Genomic DNA, 20,108 nt, shown 5'->3' on the forward strand with positions numbered 1-20,108 from the left:
TTCATGCTACTAGCTTTAAGCTGCAGGAATGTAAACTGTATGCTGTCATTTTATTCTGTAATTTGTAATCAGTACATTTTTGTTCCCAGACTTGATGGTGAAGGTCATTCGAATTCTTTGTCGACTACTTATAAGGCTGTTTCCCTGCCTCTGAGCTCTCCAAATGTAAAGCTGAATCTGACCAGTCCAAAAAGAGGCCAGAAAAGAGAAGAAGGCTGGAAAGAAGTGGTTAGAAGGTAAAGACTTCAATATTATGCCTCAAAACTGTACATGGGCTTTTTAGCTTGTAAATTATTCTCAAGTGTAGAATGTCCAGCAAGATTCTATAATTGAAGAATTAACTTATAAGAAAATCTACCCCCATTTCTTTTGCAGTGCTGGGAAAACCAACTGCAGTCTTCATTAGTAGTAGCTCCTCACTAATCTAATGTCAACATGACATAAACATAGTATTYGGGATGAGAAAATAAAGAAAACCTGTGACTTCAGTGGAGCAAAGGATTTCGGGACAAGATAAAAGGGGAAGGGAGCAGAGGGCAATGAAAAGCCCTACAGGGGATGATTGCACATGAACCAAAGGCAGAGTGGATTGGAGTAGTGTAGAGGCCAAAATTCWTTGTGCTTTGGGCAGTGACCTTGATCACTGATTCAATGGAAGATTGTGTCACCCTACAGGGAGTGCTTAGAGATACAGGGAGACATAAAGATTTACTATAAAGCAAACTTTTCCTTTGAAAATGTGCTGGGTTTTACTTTATGGCCATTAATACCCCAGTATCTCTTCTGTAACCTTTATGTTGTCTACTGTTTGTAACTAGAATGATCATCTGCCTTTGCATTTTTTGTTCCCTTTATCGAAAAGGAAGACAACMTGAACATACCAGTGTCAGATGCTTTGAGTGCACTTAGGAAGCCCTCCTGCTTTTGTATTCTGCAGGGGCAGTGACCAGCTATGCTCATTCTGGAGAATTTGAGGCTATATGCAAAGAACATGATTTTACAGAGGGCTTAGTGCATTTGGATTAGTGGGAGCCACTGACTGTTCTCAATAAAGTTGGAAAAGGCAGTTTAATATGAAAATTTATGTGTTGAAATCCTCAGAGTTGGTTAGGTCTCTCCCTTTTGACATGGTCACCAGTGAGGCTCTCCACAGTGACATGGCCCTGCTGGGTGTCTGGTGGCAGCATGGCCCCCTGTTGGGGAGTTGTGCAGGCAGGAACCCCTCAGACAGCCCTGATCCCCCTCAGACCTGGTGCTGCTCCCACTCTCCTGGAGCTCTCGAGTCTCATCAGCTCAACCCAGCTGTTCTTGTGGGTATTTTCTGCTCTTGTGTTGGCCTTGGCAGTGTTCTAGACATGGCATCCAGAACYKGCCCTATCCTCTTTCCTGAGGAATGGGGCCCTGTGCCATAAGGAACATTCCACACAGTGGGACACAGCCCTGGTGTTTGCTGTGCCCTGACTGACAGAAGCGTGTCCTGCCAGAGAGCTTTGTTGGTGACTGTGGATATGCAGGTGCAATGCCCAGGAGCTCCCTCTCCAAAAGTCCATCCTGATCTCAGCAAGAATTGTTCTCCTTCCCTCTCTCTGTGAATGCCCCCCAGCTAGAAGGGATGTCTATCACAGTAACCGATGTAAACATCCCTTGTGCCCCTGACAGGCAAGTGGGCAGAGTTTTGAAAGACCCTCCCCCCAGCAACACTCTGCAGCCAACACCAATTGAGCAATTTCAGCTGCAGAGAGGAGGGCGCTGCTGTTCTGGAGCAAAAAGGTACTGTTTGGGACACTTCTCTAGGTCAAAACCATCAGCTGAAGGAGGGAGGGAGGGAAATGGCTGTGGATGATGGGTGGGAGGGGACTGGGTACTGGGGTGGGCTCTCCTGGAAGAGAAATGCCTCCTTGAGTGGTTGCTGGAGGTCCCCAGCGGGCTGAGTGRAAACAGAGCATGGTACAGTCAGGAGCCCTATGAGCAATGCAGGTGTTCTTGAAACTTAGGGTGATGATGGGAGTCTGGTTTGGGGAGGGAGTGACTACAATGTCTGTTTTGAGAGGGGAGCCTTAGAAGTGGTGGTGGGGAAGAAAACTCAAAGCATGAAACAGCCTTGGGGATAGAGCTGGGTGCATGCACTRAGGTGTCTGGGGATGGGAGGGGTTGTAGTGTGTTGTCCTGGTAGGAATGAGGGAAAGAAAGAAAGAACACCTTAGCTACATGAGGTGAAGCTTTAGAACATTTCTGTGTGTTTAGATGTTTAAAGTAGTTTCCTCTAAGTCCTGCTAAGTGACAAAGAATTCTATGAGGATGAAGTTACTTACAAGTTTGTAAGACTGGAGTAGCTAGGTGAAGCTGGCAGCTTTTCCAGGGGCTGGTGGGGATCTATCCTATTCAGGGGCACCTGCACCTGTGGCTACTATAGTTTCTGAAACCCCTTTGAATCCTCTCTAATTGTTCAGCRTTGAGCCCAGTGCACATCTGTAGCAGCTTATGGGCACAGGAAGTCCAYACCTTTAAGTCTGGAGACACTGGTGACCCACAGATCTTGTCTGGGGTTTGGATGCAAGCAGAGCTCATGTTCAGAGACTTCCCAACACTATGTGCCTGCACTGATCCACCAGCACCATGTGAATCAGGAAATCCCTAAACTGACTGGCTTTGGTGATAGTGCTGTGGCCTGGCAGTGAGCCTGCTTCTGCAAGTCCTGGCTGCCATCACAACTTCAGCAGCTCCTTGAATCCCAGCACTGCACACCTTCAGGTGCTTTCACCCACTCTTGTTTCTTGGTGACATTGCACTTCCAGATCTTGAGGTTTAAAAGACATGGATACCAAAACGTTGTGGGTGCAGGTGGTGTTGCAGAGCTGATCTCTAGGAAAACACTKGAAAGCCCCTTTCTTCCTGCTATGGACAGTCAAAGTAGCTAAGCTATGGGGTTTTATACTTGAAGCAGTGCTGCTTATGTAACTTTAGATTAGAGGTACCTTGCTTTTAGACAGGTACTCCAGAAAGGATAAAATCTGAAGTGGTTCTGAAGCAGTGTGAGGCTCATGTATCTGTATTACAATAGTGGAATAAAGGCTTTTGGAGAATCCTTGTCAGGTACTGAGGATGATGAGTAGTTTGAGTGGGGAACTTTGAGAAAGAYTCCAAAGGGTGAAGAAAGGATCGGCAAAAAACCACTCACTGCCCTTAAGAATATTACTGCAGCCATTGTCAGACTGCAAAGGGCTTTTGTYTGTCTTTGAAGTCTGAGTGCATTTCACAGATTTCTAATCTTTGTGATATAGGTCAAAGAAATTATCAGTCCCAGCTTCTGTCGTATCTCGAATAATGGGAAGAGGTGGGTGCAACATCACAGCAATTCAAGATGTCACTGGTGCCCACATTGATGTTGATAAGCAAAAAGATAAGAATGGAGAGAGAATGATCACTATAAGGTACAGTATCTCAAAATGGAAGTCCTGAGTTAGTCCACCATGTAATTTATTAAAAAGTTTGTTTGCTTTCTAAGGCAGGATCTATTTAGCTTCTTTGTTMTAGAACAGAACATACATTCCTGCTGCCAAGATATGCTGCCAGTGGACTTCAGAGATAATCCTTAAGATACACAGAAGTCAARAAATGACTTAACTGCAGTAAACTTACAATAGACTTACAGATCAGTATAAGGTTGAGGCTACAGAACATTGCGCAAAGTGAGGTTTTCTTTTGCAAAAAATAAATCTGTTTGTGTTTAATCTAGGGGTGGTACAGAGTCCACGCGATACGCAGTGCAACTCATCAATGCCCTTATTCAAGATCCTGCCAAGGAACTGGAAGACTTGATTCCTAAAACTCATATAAGAACACCTGCTTCGAGTACCAAATCAATCCACGCGAACTTTTCATCTGGAGTCAGCACTGCGACTGCTTCCAACAAGAACTCGTTTCCTCTCGGAGCAGCACCCCTGGTCACGTCGCAGTCATCAACACTATCTACTTTTCAGCCTACTAACAAATTAAACAAGAATGTCCCAGCGAACGTGCGCTCATCTTTTCCGGTGTCGCTTCCTCTCGCTTATTCTCACCCTCATTTTGCCTTGCTGGCTGCCCAAACTATGCAACAGATCCGGCACCCTCGCTTACCTATGGCCCAGTTTGGAGGAACCTTTTCACCTTCACCGAACACTTGGGGACCATTCCCAGTGAGACCAGTTAACCCTGGCAGCACGAACAGCTCTCCAAAGCATAATAGTACAAATCGTGTAGGTAGTCAGAACGGAAACGTTTTGCAGACGGAGTCTCCTGGATTAGCTACGTCCAGTTGTCCCGTTACCGTCTCGTCTGTAGCTGCTTCCACCCAGCCTCTGTGTGTGACCAGTAACCGGACTCCCTCCTCGGTCAGGAAGCAGCTCTTTGCCTGCGTCCCCAAGACGAGCGCTGCAGCAACAGCCATCTCAACTGTGACGAGCACCTGTAGCACTCTGCCCTCAGCTTCCTCTGCCTCCCCAAACAACGGGCAAGTGCCCACAGCGTTTCTGCCATCTACTCCTCCGCAAGCGCAGCATTCCGCCCTGAAAGCGGACTCGTTCTCGGCTGTCTCAGCACCCAAGGAGAAGGTGTCGACCCCAGAGCAGCCRCCCACAAGCGCGTGCACGCCAGCTTCAGTCGCAAGCAGTTGCAGTGTGTCAGCCAGCAGCAGCTCAGGAGGCACCGAAACGCGCCCGGCGAGCAGCCCCGCACCGCTGAACAACGCCCAAGATGAAATACTGCCAACCAGCATGTCYGAGATCAGCCCCTCCATGTCGATGCCTTTCTCATCCAGCTCAGAAACTGCTCCTTTAAGCTTAGCGTCACCCAGGTCAGTTGTTGCAGATAATCAGGACAACAGTAACTTACCTCAAGTAGCTGTACCAGCACCTCGAGTTACTCACAGGATGCAGTCCAGAGGTTCTTTCTATTCAGTGGTACCAAATGCAAACCTCCATCAAGATCCTCAATCTATTTTTGTTACGAATCAAGTTCCTTTAACACCTTCTCAAGGTCCACCTGCTGCAGTGCAGCTTTCGTCAGCCATGAACGTTATGAACGGTTCTCAGATGCACATTAACCCAGCAAACAAATCATTGCCTCCTGCCTTTGGGCCAGCAACGCTCTTCAATCACTTTAGTAGTCTTTTTGATAGCAACCAGGTGCCAGCTAACCAAGCGTGGGGAGACTGTCCACTCTCTACCCGAGCAGCAGCTGACCCATCTTTCACTGTTCAGTCTACCTTTCTGAATAATTCTGTGCTAGGACATGTGGAAAACGTCCATCCCGACAACTCCAAGGCTCCTGGTTTCAGGCCGCCTTCCCAACGAGTTTCGACTAGTCCTGTAGGTAAGTCAGTAAGATCATGCACTGGRCAAAATTATTTCTTCAGCCATTGCACTTCGATCATCATATTGATGGAGTAGTAGTCTACAAATGACAGAGAATACTCATGTAATTAGGATGGCCTTTTTTTCTGAGTTCTCTTAAAAATGTTGATGATTTTTTTTTTTCTTCAGCTCCTCTAGGCTGTTAGGTGTTGAGAAGATTGCAGGTCTTGTATTGCTTCCTCCGTATGACATAGGAGAGCTCCCACCTATTTGTAGCATAGCATCAATTTTAGGTTTTGGGTTGGAATGGAACAGAGTGGSGGGGTGACACCAAATGTGAGGATTCCTGGAGGTTCCAGCTGCAGCAGTGAGTGCGTGCARGTGCTCCACATTGTATGTGAGACTCCAGCTTGACTCAGAGAGGGTGAACCCTCTGTGCCTTTTGGTTYTTGATATGGCTCTGGGATTTTACTAAGCTTACTTCGTGAAGCTGATTGGTGTGCTACTGCATGGGGTGTTTTATTCAGAAATTCAGTATAGTTGTACTAGCACATCTGGATTTATTTGAAATGTGTTAAGAAYGCTGACATTGAGCTCCCTGCCCTTGCTGTTCTCTGCCTGCAGGATTTTTATCTTCTCAGTGTTCAAACTATGTTGCAGACAGCCAATTGCACCCATTTGATTGGAAGGGGTCCTCAAGAGATCTATTCTGTGGCATTTCTTTGTCTTTGCCATGGTGACTGTGGGGTGTCCTGGAGCTGGGTGGCTGGAGAGCCTTGCTCTGGAGTCATCCTTACCCACACAGTGTGTTGGGTATTTGGGTAAAGCTTCAGGACTTGGATGCTGGGCTGAGAAAAGTCAAGTAGTTTGACTTTCAGACTAAAGGAGAAGGGAGCATTTGAAAGATGTAATGATGAGGAAAGAAGATTTTCAGCATTCTCTTTCCTCTTGGTTGCTTGACAGATGTGCAGGACTTCTGTAAAGCAGAACACTTCTCTCTGMCTGGCTTTAACCACAAAGCTGGGATATTTGCTATGACTGTAGTTTTCTTAATTGTTTAATTTGGGCTGTATAGCTCTGCAAAGCAAGAGCACACCTAGAGCTCTGTGCCACATCCAGTCTCAGCCTAGTAAGCAGAACCAGATGTGGAAGATAAAGCAGCTGGACCTTGTTCATCAGAGAYTGTTAATAAAGAGTTGCCAGACCCCCAGCAGGCTCCAGAATCACTTGACAATGGCTTAGCTTTTCCTCTGCACTGCTCTAAACTAGGAGTTGGCTGTTGCTGAAATAGTTCTTGGGAAAGGAAGCTTATGGCAAATGGGATCTGCTGATTTCCTGATGATTGCATCCTGCATGTGCAAACGTGGCTGACTGGGACTTCCCACAGCAGCAAAGTATTTTGCTGTTCCCTTACATTAAGATCATCTGTTTGTAATGGGAGAAAATTTCTTGGTCCTTTATATCTCTAAGTGACTGTAAGTACTTAAAAACAGTGTAAATCTGTATCTGCCCTTAGAAAGCTTAGGTAGATAGACAAGGAGAGCTCAGGGAGATAAGCATGAAGTTCTCAACTGAAGCTCGGAAATATTTGGACAGAATATTTTTGACAAATATTTGGACACTTTCTGATCTAGGATTTGATAAGGATATCGCAAAGTGAAGAAAAACTGCAAATATGTAGGTGTGCTGCTAAAATTGTGCCTGGCAGGAGGCAGCTGATTAGTCAGGTCCTTAGCTGATGTATTTAATGTCATTTTACTTCACATTGCTTTTGGATCACCTTTGTTTCAGAATGTAAGTTGTCCATCACCCAGGAGAAGAGGGGTTTGGGGAGCTTGAGGACAAGATGATGTTTGGAAGGTGTGGGAGCAGGAGTTTGCCTTTTGTGCCTCTAGTGCACAATTGGACCGTGGCAAATGTTTCCACAAATCAGCATTTCTAAGGGATCACCTCTAAACTGATTTGAAGACTTAATATAGTTTGATTGTGCACTAAATCAGCTTTCTCTTAACAAGTTCTCACCTCAGGTTGAAGTTTGGGTAGTCTGCTTTTCTCAGATCATGGGTGCTTTACTTAGTTCATGGGTAAGCTCAGCTGCAGCTTGAGTTTTCTCTGATTCACCACTTCCTTTGTGGCACAAAGATCCTTGCAGATCTCCCTGGYTGTGGATCTATTCTGGAAATGACCTATTTGTCTCACATTTTTAGGTCATTTGTCCTGGCAGTTTGCAGTTGAGGGTGGGCTTAGCCCAACCATGTAGGGAGGCTGGAGAAGACCAAAAGAAATCTACCTGTTACTTCTGTCCTCCGCATCCTAAGGAGTTTAAGACCTTGCTTATTAAAAGAGGTCACAAACTTGAAATACACATCTTAGGAAGCAGCACATGACTATGGAACTGTGTAAAATGGCTGGACTCTGTTTCACACAGAGTGAGGAAGTGTTGTGGCCCTTTCTCTAATKGTGCAGGTGACRTTGCAGTAACCAGCATCTGCAGGARTGCCTGGKGTCTTTGATAAACTGMATTTTGAGCAGAGTTTGTGTGAGCTCAATACACTCCTCTCAAAAGCTCAGTTATGCCTTCAGAGCGCCATGAGGAGTTTGAGTTCGTGGCCCAAGTAACTGCAGAGTAGTTAGAGTGAAGCATTATTGCAGTTTTAGTATTAGAAAACCTGATTTTGTTGGTGAGTGCACACACAAGAAGCTCATTTTTGCAATCAGGATTTGGTAAGTCATTGTGCAGAATAGTTATTTTTTAATATCAAGTTAAGTTTTTCATCCACTTTTATGAAAGACAGGATAATGTTAAAAAGTGTTCTTTGTGACGTGACTCCTGGATTTGTGCATCTCAGGCTGTCATGCTCGCTTCAGCCCATGGAGCATATCCAGCAGTGCTGAAGTGGTCTTGACTGTCCAGTCATTGCACTTCACTCCACACTGCACAAATGTATCCAAAGGCTGTGTACCCATCATCCTGTGTGCCATCAGAAGACTGCTGGGTATCCCTTTTTTGCAGGAGAGTTGCTTTTGTCACAATCCCTGCCCTACTTTCTGTTTAGGAACCCAGCAGTGTCCCTGGATGGCAGCAGCTCTGTTGCTCTTGTGTCTGGGTAGACTGGGGAGTCGTGTGTGGTTTCAGYCAGCTGCAGCCTGTGTTTTGGTGTGTGGTGGGATTGGTCCCCATAGGGGCCTTTTGGCTGCCACATTGGTGCACAGAGGGTTGGCCAGAGTGTCCAGTCAGTGGCTCCAGAGCAGATGCCCARTGAGGGCCCTGGGCTGTAGGCACCKCTGTCAGCTTGTGCTTGAGCTCCCTGCTGGAGCCAGGCTGCAACTCCAGACAAACTCAGGGTAACCTCATTGCAGTCACAGGCATTGGCATCCTGCTCAGGGCTGTGACAAACCCAGGAAGATTGTCCTCCTGTGCTGCAGGTCCCTCAGCTGAGCACCCCATGTTCCAGCAGTGGGGTGGATATGTTTCTCCTTGGCTATAAGGGAGACTTCTCTTTTTATCCTTTGGGCTAGTGAGAAAAATGTCCTCCTTCAAATCCAACGGATCATTTCTGTCCATGTGAGCAGGTTGGATCTGGCATTTCTGGAAGGAGTAAATCAKGTTGACTTGCTTGATAATACTTGGGGGATAAGACCTGATTTTCAGGAACTATCCAGGCACTAAAAGGTGCCCCTCTAGTTTCTGATCGAAGGTACTGCCTGGCAGCACTGCTGTTTGTGGTGAGGGGTGTGTAGGTACAACTTCAACCTCACTGCAGCAATATAGGCTGGTCCTGGTTGTGGTCATTTTGAAATGTTYAAATGGTTTTGAAACTAATCTTGTTTAATAGGCCCTTGAAACTAAACCCTAAACTCAGGTGAATATATGGCCATGCCCATTTCTGCTTTCAGGTAATAATATGTGATAAGAGCTTTTACWACATTTTGGAAAAGTACTTAAAAGCTTTGGCTTATTAAAAAAACTGTAATTCCCCCTTGCTAATAATTTCTGTGGGACTTTGAACTCTTGCTCCATCTCCCTCTTCCTCTCATACATCTCTGGAGGAAGCAGCCTAGACCCCCATGGTGCTGTGCCACATCAGCCCTGTCTCTGTGGCCACAGCATGCTCTGACTAATCTCTGCATGAAGGTACCTATGGGATGGCAAAGCCCATCCTGCAGAGAACTGCTTCCCTGGTGCTGGATTCCCCTGGGACTTTCAGAGATCCCTGCATCCCTGTTGGATTTGTGTGGCTTTCTTGTAAGCAAAGATTGTGGCCACTCCCAGCTTTCCTGCTCTGCCCTCCCTGCTAAGATAATTTTCTTTCAGTGACCAAAGGGATGGCAGTTTTTGTTAAAACTTGAGGCCAAACCAGAGAGCCTCCAGAAATGCCTCTGTGGTTTCTAAGTGAGAATCGTGCACCTGTAAAATGACTGTATCATGTGCAGATGTCCCCGAAAGTGATGAGATGCTTTAATTATATTTGGAGCACTAGCTTTCTCTGGTGCTTTGAAGCAGGTTCCCAAAGAGAGATATTTAATCAAATTTATGTTTATTTCAGGCTTACCCTCTCTAGATCCATCCAACAGCTCTACAACTTCTTCTTCAGGTCCTTTGACAGGCTTTTCAGCAAACATACAAGGAGCACGGGTTTACCTTCAAGGGCCAGCGCCTGTTGGGACTCCCAGCTTTAACAGACAGCATTTTTCACCACATCCTTGGACAAGCGCAACAAATTCATGTAGGAACTTCATGGGTCTGTCTTAGTTAACTATAAATTCATAGCTATTGTCTTTAGTAGATTTCTAACTTGAGGGGAACTTACCCAGTGATGCACAAAATGCTTTCCAATTGCTTTTAGCAGCTGTGAGGATAGYGTGCAAATCCCAAGCTGTGCTATTTTGTGGGGTTTTTCCCATGCCACTAGTTCTGGTAGCATTACTAAAGGCATATTTGGGCAAAAAAATAAGTCGTTGTAGGCTCTGAAAGGAGAGAGCTTGAAGCTTAGGGGARTGGAGATGATTATGCCAAGCTAAAGATTATCCTTTAAGTAGTATGAGTGCAGTATTAGATGAAAATGTCATGTTTGCTGTGGTTTGAAGTTTTATTTGCCTTTATTTTGCTTTTTTTTATCTCTTTCTTCTTTTTTTAATTTGGATCTGGAATTATACTTTAAATGTTCCAAAATCATTAAGCATCATCCGAGGTAACAGTGGGTTTTCCTTCTAATGGGAAGAACATGGAAGTAGCTTTACAGAAAATATGGGTCTTGGATTCACAATCTTAGCTGAAGAAGTGTTTCATGTCACTGCATGCAACTTCATTGCCACTCTGAGTTTAAGAACCAAAATGTTAAAATGAGTGCWCAAAGGAAGTTGGATTTCCCAAGGAGAGTCAGTGACGCTTCTGAAGTTGGYGGGACTTATGCTCTTGGGTCACCCCTGTGGCTTTGGGAAGCTGTCTGATTTCTCTTCTGCTGGAAGTGGTGGATACCAAAACCAGGCTGTTTAGATATTTATGGTATTTTGGCTGATGYTTTCACCTCTTCCTGAAACTCTTCCATGTTTCTTATTCTTTCTTGTAATTAATTTAGATACACTGCTRTGTCATGAGAATATCATGATTCTGATGGCTGAAAGCATTTGTGTTATAATGTTGATTTTAGAGTTAAAATAACTCCTAGACAGAATTTCTGTCTGTGAAAGACTTGAAGAATGCATGCCAAAAAGCCTTTAAAACATTTTWTCATTTGCTTCGAGATAGTATTGAGGGAATAAAGGGGTTGGCATTTATGCTTGCTACCTTATGTGCTTTGTGTGTAATTAAGCAAGAGAAATACTCTTTTCAGCAGGTGAATCTCCTATTCCATCAGTTTCCTCAGGATCATCTTCGCCCCTCTCAGCTGCTTCTGCACCTTCTAACTTGGGCCAGCCAAAAACGGGTAACGCCAATCAAGATCGCAAGGTCCCCCCTCCCATMGGGACAGAGAGGCTCGCCAGAATCCGGCAGGGAGGCTCTGTCACTCCTACACCCTTGGGAACCAACTTCACAGCTCCCGTGGGGCACAGCGGCATCTGGTCCTTCGGGGTCAACAGTGTGTCTGGTAAGGCTCTTGTATGCTGCTCTAAAAGTGCCAGGAAGGGCTGCACTTGAAGGTTGGAGAGGAGTAAAGCTCCACAGTGTGCACTCAACTGCTGTGTAGTGCATCCTGAGGGGAGAGCTGCACTCAGGGGTGGGAGAGCACAGGTCACTGTGGTTTCCTCTCCTGATGCTGGTGGTTCTCACCCAGCCTATGGCATCTGTTCCCAGGCACGTGTGAGCCTGAAAAGGTGMAGACACTTCATATGGAGTCCTTGGAATGATGCAGAGTTTAGAGTAAACATTTTCTATCTGTTAAGGGGGCTGTTTCCAGGCCTGACTGTTGGCTCACTCTGGCCACTTTTCTCTCGTTTTCCACTCATATTTTATAGTGTCAACTGAGGTGCATCTGATGCATCCACAGAGAGAGACCTGTCAATGCTGGGTTTTGCATTGATTTCCTCATCACTCTTGAACAGTATRGGATAACTTCTGTTCCAGGCAGCCTTATGACTTTGAAACAGCTGAAATTTTACAGTTTCCTGGTAGTTAGATTTTGGGGAAAGGAGGAGGTGAAGCATTTGAGGTGTAGAGTGTTTCCATTGGTAACTTTCAATACAAACGTTTGAGTCCTGCMTTTGTTACATGCTTTGGTTAACTTGTGTCTCAGCACTGCTCTGTGTTTTCAAGAAAAGTTTGTATGTGCATGCAAATAGTGCTGGGAACTCGGTTGGATTTTAGCTGTTTTGCACTGGACAGGTGGAACCTGCAGTTTGTGGTAGCGCCCATCTTCTCCACCCTTGTCTGGATACCTGAAATCCCTGTGTGTTTTCAGGGTGCCTTTGGGTGGCTTTAGGTGTGTGCAGCTGCTGAGTTCGACCTGAGTGTCTGCAATGAATTTAATCAGCCATTTTTAATCTCTTTGCAGAGGGCTTGTCGGGTTGGTCTCAGCCTGTTGTGGGAAGTCATCCAATGCATCAGCAGCTCTCGGACCCGGGCACGTTTTCTCAGCATCAGCCTATGGAGAGAGATGATTCTGGAATAGTGGCTCCCTCAAATATTTTCCACCAACCTATGCCCAATAGTTTTGTGGATTTTTCTAAAGTAAGTTACAGAGAGTTGGATTTATGAAATGACCAGGCCCTGACTTCATTGCATCTCCTGTTCTGCCTGTTCACACTGTGTGTGTGTGCCTCCRCTGCCATTGCTTGTCACCCTAGTCCTGGACCTGTTTTCATCCCAGAACTGACCAGAAAAGGTGYCCTAACCTGGAGGCAGGTCTAAACAGAGCCAGAGTTTGTAGCTGCAGATCCTTGCTGATCAGTAGCTGAAGGCCTTCATCACTCTCCAGTGTCTCCTCTCTCAGAAGCTCAGTCACCTGGAAATGTTTCACAAATCTTGTTCAGATCTTCAGGCTGATTACAAGTTTGCTTAATGCTTTCMGCACAAATCATGCCCACAATACTACATACCTTCCTTAGGGAAGTGGCAGGAGGGAGAGGACTCCCAGCATGTTTCAGAAGGAGCCGTAGCATGTGCTCCTGGCATCTGCGTGGCAAAGCAGCAGCCATTCACACATAGGAACAGAATTCTTCTCATTTCAAAAAGTTGCTCTATAAGTTGCACTTTCTGAACAAGCAGAATTATTTTAGATGGCCATTAGGAATTAGAGAAAATCTTCAATGCAGAGTCTGTTCGGTACAGTGTCTGTCCTTTGCTGCAGAGAGGAGGGAGCACTGAGGTCACAGCATTCAGCTGCTGGCCTGGCTTTGTGGGCTTATCTGAAAACTGTGTGTGCTGCAGCCTGTGCTAGGTGTAAGTTCAGAAAAATGGCTAATCTGGCTGGAATCTCCAGCTCTGAAGTCACCACATTCCAGTGTTGTTTCACAGTGCTGGGATTCCTGCCATTAGTGAACATTACCTGAGAAGGTGATCTGGCTCTGTCTGGTCCTACAGCCACCCTTCCCCTCATCCTTCAGCAATGCTCTTTTGTCCCCTCAGGGCCTGCCCATCTCCATGTACGGTGGCACTCTGATACCCTCGCACCCCCAGCTGGCAGATGGCCCGGGAGGCCCCCTCTTCAACGGGCTCCATACTCCAGATCCYGCCTGGAATCCCATGATCAAAGTTGTCCAGAACTCAACAGAATGTACTGATGCTCAGCAGGTAGTGTGGCTGCCTTTTCCCTCCTGTGCTTTCCTAGGGCTTTATACAGTGCTGTGATACCCAGTTTTGGATGGGTGATGTGTTTGTTTTTTTTTCAGTTCTTTGAAACTAGAATTGAGATTGTTTGCATGACTTTTCCCTACCATGTGTGCATGTGTGTGTGTGTTCATAAAATACCCATGGCACTATCAGTACCAAACCTTCCAGGTAAAACAAGCAGCWTTTCAAGACTGCTCAGCCAGGTAATGACAGTTACAAGTGAGAGGGTTTATATCCATACTCGGCACCTTGCAGGTTGTCAGTCAGACCGTGGCCAGAGCTGGAGAGCTCCTGTCCTTTGGACAGTCTGGTTGTATTTTGAGGGAAGTCTTATGCTCGCCCTCAGTGGTTAAACACTGTTAAAGGAACCTTTATTTGYTTTTATAATAGATTTGTCTTTTTATTTCTTGCTGTAGATTTGGCCTGGCACCTGGGCACCTCACATTGGAAACATGCATCTCAAGTACGTCAACTGATTTAAGGGGGTCTGTCATTTTTTAGCCTGGTTTGGGAATCTTTATGATGTTGAAGAACCCTGGGGATTCTTTTCATGTGCCTAACTAAGCAATTATCTGTGGGCTGTAACAATGGAATCTCAATTGCCCATTGTTTAAGAACAAATTGATTTACCTATACAAACTCATTCTGTTCTCCAGTTAGTTTAGCCACTTCAGACTTTAAAATCAGACAAAACTAGTGCTATTGGCTAAACACTACTGAATGCTCCTCGTATGCAGAAGAGAACTAGCTGATGACATGGTTTTGACCTTTGAGGGTGGTAAATTCCTGTATAATTGTTTACAGACTTAAAAGGAAAAGYTGAGTAAATTTCATGTCGTATAGTGGCTCTACTTTATGTAGCCTGTATTAATGTGAAATATTTACCTGAATAACTCAATAAAAGGCAAACAGCATTCATAGGTTGTGTGTGAGAATTTTGGAAAGGGCTGTATGTTATTGTCCTCAGTAGCTGCTGCTGTGCCCGGTGACGCATCTCCCCAGGGTCACGTACTGAGCACGTGGGTGCAGTCAGGTTTGGGAGGGTTTGAGACACAGATGTCTGCAGAGCCCTTCCYCCTGCCAGTTGGGAGCCTTTTATTGGTGTGAACTTGCTTCTGTGCTATGGTTTCTTCCTTCTGGATTAGTTCTGCTGCTTCTGGCAAGTGGTCACCTGAGAGATCAGGTTTTGCTCAGGGCTGAAAGGTGAATGCAGGGTTCCTTCACCTGCCCAGAAGCAGATCTTAGAAAAGTGCTTCCCACTAGAGGAAAAAGTAATAGATTCAGCTCTAAGCTTCTTGTAATGCTGTAAATCTTCTAAGAGCTCCTCAAGTCCTTTCTGYGAGAAAGAAGAGGATTTTTGCATACTGCTTAAGATGAACAATAATTCCTGACCCAGTTCTCCACTTTCTGCACTCGGAGAAAAATTCTTATTTCTGCTTTTGCTCCGAAGCGATGCAGTAAYGAATGGAATTTTGGATCCATTCCTTTAGCAGGGAACTCCAGTGCACATAGTGTCTAATCTAATGGATCAGTCTCAGACCAGGTGGAGACTTCCCCTTCTTATACCTTATCCAGAAAAATCCTTACATGCACCAGCAACGTTTCCCCAGGAAAAACATAAAGAAGTACTGGAAATCCAAACTGCACAAGCAGTATCCAAGTACCACAGGCATATTAACCTCAGAAGCACTACTGGATGGTATATTCAGATATTTTTCTTGGTATTTGAGGAAGAAATGCAAAAAAATTGGACTGTTGCTGCTGCCCAACTGGTAGTGCAAATACCAAAGGAGAAACACACAGAATCAGTCACAGAAAGGTTTGTGTTGGAAGTGGCCTTAAAGAYCACCCAGTGCAGCCCCCTGTCACGGGCAGGGGACACATGCCAGCAGCATTGTATTGAAAACAAGCAGTGTTGTGGTGCAATAGGTGTGTGCTGTCGGGGTGAGGTGCAGGGGAGGGATGGGGTTCCCACTGCTGTGGGCTCCTTGGCTGCAGCAAGCACCATCCCAGGGAGCTGCTGGCTCCCCATCCTGGAGGGCTGCAGCTCCAGGGTGGGTGGCACAGTCTGTTCCATGACACCAGGGGGCAAGACCCAGGATGGGGATGGGGCTGTTCCTGGGACAGCCTCGGCTGCCCCAGCCCTACCTAACATAGACAGCTCTTTCCTGCACAGGTCCCTTGCTGGGCTCTCTCCCACACAGCTCCTTCCCTGGGGACATGGGCACTTGCTCTGGGCACCAGATCCAAGTGGCCCCAGCAGCCTCCACTAAAGTGGAAAAGGGAACCCCAGACTTTTGTAGGAAGATCCTGCTCAAAATTCGGACCAGCGCTGCCCCTGGTTACAGGGGGACACAGGCAGAGGCAGGGCCTTGTGCTTCTGGGGAGCAGTGGCAGTGCCAGGGAGCTGGTGAGTGCGGTGCTGGTCCCTCGGGMCAGGCTGGCTGGATCTGGGGAAAGCATGGGGGTAACACCAGAGTCTGTGCCCACCTGAGTTCACCAACCCTGGTTGGCAGGGCTTCCCCCAGGACTACCCCAGGTTTGTCCTYCTTCTCCCTTCCAACTGCCTGGGTCAGCTGTTGAGCAGATCCTTTTGTTTGCTTTTTGTCCTCAGGGAAGCATGTGCCTCATCCCTGAGCTGGGCATGTTTGGGTTGAGCCACAGGTGCCCACCCTGTGGGCACTGGCTCCATTGTGTGCCTTCAGTTAAGTTTCTCTGGGGTGGGGCCATGGCAGGTGTGGGCTGTGTAAGATGTTTGCAGTGCTGAGCAGGAGCTCCGGGCTCAGCAGCAGCTCTGGGCTGCACCTGCTGCCAGAGCCTGGCAAGGAGCTGGTGCTCGGCTGCAGGGAGGGAGGGGCAGGGGATGCACACGTGGCACAGGGGCTGGTGTGACCTCGAGTGTTGCTGGCAGGCAGTTGGAGCATGGGGAGGAGGCAGTGTGTGTCCCGGYTGGACACTGCACACCCAGCACGCTGGAGGAGGTGTCCCATCAAACCCAGCTGATGGCCTTGTGCAGAGAGCAGCAGGTGGCTGGCTGAGAGGATGGGAGCAGGGCCCCAGGGTGCCCACCACACAAAGCTGCTGCTGCCTGGCCACCAGGCTGGGGCCTCACTGTGTACCCCAGGACTGGCTCTGCCCTCCAGGCAGCGCAGGGATGRCCTGTATTGGCCACCATGGGGTAGCCCTTTGGAGGCTGGACCTGCTGTGCTGCACCGTGCAGAGCTCCAGGAGCCTGAAGGGGAGAATAGCTGCTGGGMAGGTTGGGTGTCACAGGCTGCCTTGTGGGAAGTCCCGTGGTGGCTCCAGAGCCAGATGTCTCTGAGCCATGGCCGAGCACTGGGGCCCACCCCTGCCCCGGGCTGAGGTGCTCAGGGACRGGGGTGGCCAAGGCCAGCAGTGCCTGACACCCCCCCCGCTTTTGGCAGGTACCCGCATCATCTGCGACCGCAAGTTCCTGCTGGAGTGCAAGAATTCACCCGCGGCCAGGACCCCTCCCTGCTGCCTGCCCCAGACCCCCGGTGTCACATCCCTGGCCCAGTCCAGCCTCGTCAAGCTGGAGGAGCTCAAGGAGCGGAATGAGAGCAAAGAGGCCATGCCAGGTGAGCAGCCCAGGCCGCACCCCCTGCCCACAGACCACCTGCCTGGGGCATGGGGCAAGGAGAGATCTCAACCGAGCCCCAGTTCCAGCTCCYGCCCCCTTTGCCTGCTCCTGTCTGCCAAGGCAGCCCAGTCCTAATCCTGGTCCTCTATGCATCCATGCTTTTGCAGATCAAGACCAATTTGAGATGGACATCTGAGTTTCCAGCTCCCCATCTCCAGGCCATGGCTGGGCCTGTTCCTGGGCCTCGTGGAGGTGCTGGCACCGTGACCAGCTGGCTGCAGCCCTCTCTGATGCTGGGGATGGACGTGTGACACCTCAGGCTCTAGCACAAGTGGCTGGTGCAATTGCCTAGGAGCTCATGCTTGATCAATAAACACCGTGAAACCCCTGTGCTAACYTGGTGTGTGTCTTTGTCAGGGCTCMRTGGGGTTCTCSCCCCGCAGAGARGGGAGTGAGGAGCACCAGAAGGGGGTAGAGGGTGAACTGCAGGTGGGGGGTGGTGAAGGTGTGGGGGTCTATTCTCAGCTGTGGTGGAGGGAGCTGCTGAGGCCATCCCATGACTGTGGGGGCAACAGCAGTTATCACCTGGGCATGTGTCTGTCCCTGGACATCCCTGTCCCTGAGGTCACCCAGGTCTCTTGRGTTCCATACTCAGGTCTGAGCTGCGCCACGACAGTCAGAGCCCAGATGGGAGCCGGGGCTGTGGCTGCAGCACAAACCCTGCTCATGGCCAGGGGCTGTGGCACATTGGCCTCCCCAGCCAGCCTAACCCTCCTGCAGCAGGGCTGGGCCCTGAGGCTGCTCTAGGTGAGGGCCAAGCTTTGCCAGCCAGTGCAGCAGGATTCTTCCTTTGACATCCTCTTGGCTAAGAGCACCCTGCCCGGGCCAGAGCCCCTGGCTATGGCCCCACCCAGCAATCCCATCTCCTGCTGACCCTGGGAAACCGCAGACTGGTCAGTGCCAGAACCCTCAGGCAGACTGTGGGAGGGGGCAGGTTRGTGTTGTTTATTAAACATAATGAATCGCCACTAAAATGTCGCAATGATTAAAATCCCCTTTTCCTGGATGAGGATTGGGAGGCAGAGGGGGTGCCCAGACCCTGCCCTGCAGCAGCAGGGGCCCTGTTCCTGCCGGTGGCCCTGGGCAGGGGCTGCCCCGCTCACAGTCCACAGCCCCGTCCCTGGTGTCAGGGCTCCTCCTGCCCCGGCTCGGTCTCTGTCGTGGTCTCGGTTGTGGTCTCGGTGTCAGCGCTGTCCGTCTCTCCGGTGGGCAGGTCCCGCCTCTCCGCGATCAGGCGCTTGACGCCCACCATCCACTGGCTCACCTCGTTCACGTGGTCCACCATGAGTGAGCGGTGGATCTCATCAGCCGCATCCCAGCGCTGCTGCTGAAGCTCTGCCAGGACAGGTGACCCCGTCAGAGGCACAAGATCCACCATCCTGTGGGTGCCTCTGCCCCAGGACCTGCTGCTGGCRCAGGTGCAGCCCCCTTCACCCCATACCTTGCACCAGGAGGCTCATCCTCTTCCTCACTGGTGCTGACAGCTTCCCCTGAGCCCACGCGTCCTCCAGCACTGTCAGCCGCCGCCCGATGTCATTGCACACTTGTTTCTGGAAGCAGAGGTGAGCTGGGAGCGAGGGGGACGTGCCCCCACCAGCTCTGGAGAGCCCCCGGGGCAGGGGCGGCTCTCTTCCCCCCTCAGGTCTCCTGGGAACCGGCGGTCCCTGCCTGGCTGCCCCGGCAGCCGCCTCTCCTGCACCGCGGGGTCAGAGGTGGCGGGAGGGGCCGCGGCCTCACCTGCACCGTGGCCCGGCAGGCGTCCAGGGCTGCCCGCAGCGGGGCGAGGACGGTGTCGGCGGACACGCTGCACTCCTCCTGCTCCGGGCACGCCGCGCTCTGCCGGCCCTCGGCCCGCGGGGCAGCGCCGACAGGACCCTGCGGGGGCGGCCCCAGCGCCCGGGGGGGCGGCGCTGCGGGGTCAGCGGGGGCACTGGGCGGCTCCGGGGGGGCACCTGCGGGGCAGAGCCGGTGGCGCCGGGCCCGTCAGCTCGGACCCAGCCGGCACCGAGCCCCACARAAGGAGGGGTCGGAGCCCCGGCTCCGCTGCCCCAGCACCGCGGCTCGGGAAGCCGGGCGGCAGTTCCGGGCTGCAGAGGAGCGGCCCCTGGGGCTCGGCCGGGCCTGGCCGGGCAGCGGGAGGGATTGGCGGGGGCTCCGCCGTGCTGACCTGGGGGTGCCCCCGCGGGCGGGGGGGGAGCCCGGCGGGTGAGCGGGGTCCGGCGGGAGCCCCCRGCCTGCGCCTGCAGCCCATACGAGAACTGGGGGGGGTCGTTCCAGCCGCGCTCCCGGTTCCCTGCAGCGGGGAAGGGCGCGGTGAGACCGGACGAGCTCCAGAGGTCCCCGCGCCAGGCGGGACCCCCGGCACGCCCCTCCCGGCGTTCCCCACACCCGGCACGGCCCCGGCGTCCCCCCACACACCCACCCCCGGACGGGCCGATCTCCGGGACGCGGCCCCGCGGTCCCACCCGCACGGACCCGCACGGACCCGCACTGTCCCGCCACCGGGACCCCCCCACCGCACCGGAAGTGCCGCGCGCGCCCCGCGCCCCCTTACCCGGCTTCACGTAGGACTCCGCCATCCCGCCACGTCACGCCCGGCCCCGCCCCTTCCGGCCGCTGGGGCGGGGCGAGGCGCGAGGGGCGGGGCCGGGCGTGTTCCCGCCCCGCCGGGGCCGCGCTCGGGGCTGGAGCCGGGGCTGGGGCCGGCGTCGGGGGTGGGGTCGGGGGCTCTTCCCCGGCGGCTCCAGCCCCGGCCCCGGCCCGGCCCGGCCCGCTATGGGCTGTGCAGGAGGGCCCGCCGGAGGCGGAACACCTCCAGGAAGGAGAAGAGTCCCCGCTTGCGGGG

The 20,108-nt window shown here is 50.5% G+C and overlaps 3 protein-coding genes across 14 annotated transcripts in view; 1 reads left to right on the top strand and 2 right to left on the bottom strand.

Moving 5' to 3' along the window:
* Positions 1-17,592, top strand: part of ANKHD1 (ankyrin repeat and KH domain containing 1) — a 99,686-nt gene extending 82,094 nt beyond the window's left edge. For 2 of the 12 annotated variants that reach the window (XM_057377659.1, XM_057377671.1), the window contains 10 exons: positions 90-236; positions 1,660-1,770; positions 3,282-3,431; positions 3,737-5,352; positions 9,881-10,075; positions 11,168-11,422; positions 12,326-12,501; positions 13,399-13,563; positions 17,028-17,201; positions 17,371-17,592. In XM_057377659.1, the coding sequence (XP_057233642.1) occupies positions 90-236; positions 1,660-1,770; positions 3,282-3,431; positions 3,737-5,352; positions 9,881-10,075; positions 11,168-11,422; positions 12,326-12,501; positions 13,399-13,563; positions 17,028-17,201; positions 17,371-17,514 (3,133 nt within the window). In that variant the 3' untranslated portion in view covers positions 17,515-17,592. The other 10 variants (XM_057377664.1, XM_057377660.1, XM_057377661.1 and 7 more) reach the window with 10 other exon arrangements.
* A 573-nt stretch (positions 17,593-18,165) lies between these two features.
* On the bottom strand, positions 18,166-19,900 carry SRA1 (steroid receptor RNA activator 1). Its single transcript, XM_057377679.1, has 5 exons — positions 19,818-19,900; positions 19,431-19,556; positions 19,001-19,215; positions 18,705-18,813; positions 18,166-18,598 (listed from the first exon to the last, which is right to left on the bottom strand). Exons 1-5 carry the CDS (start codon positions 19,840-19,842, stop codon positions 18,390-18,392), a joined length of 684 nt encoding a protein of 227 aa, XP_057233662.1. The 5' UTR covers positions 19,843-19,900; the 3' UTR covers positions 18,166-18,389.
* A 109-nt stretch (positions 19,901-20,009) lies between these two features.
* The window catches only part of APBB3 (amyloid beta precursor protein binding family B member 3), a 4,483-nt gene continuing 4,384 nt past the window's right edge, over positions 20,010-20,108 (bottom strand). The window contains exon 13 of the mRNA XM_057377683.1: positions 20,010-20,108. This exon is cut by the window's right edge and continues 54 nt beyond it. Coding sequence (XP_057233666.1) covers positions 20,037-20,108 — 72 coding nt within the window. The 3' untranslated portion in view covers positions 20,010-20,036.

This window comes from Malurus melanocephalus, unplaced genomic scaffold, assembly GCF_030028575.1.
Source record: "Malurus melanocephalus ecotype Western Australia unplaced genomic scaffold, MMel_1.1 scaffold_321, whole genome shotgun sequence".
Classification (NCBI taxonomy): domain Eukaryota; kingdom Metazoa; phylum Chordata; class Aves; order Passeriformes; family Maluridae; genus Malurus; species Malurus melanocephalus.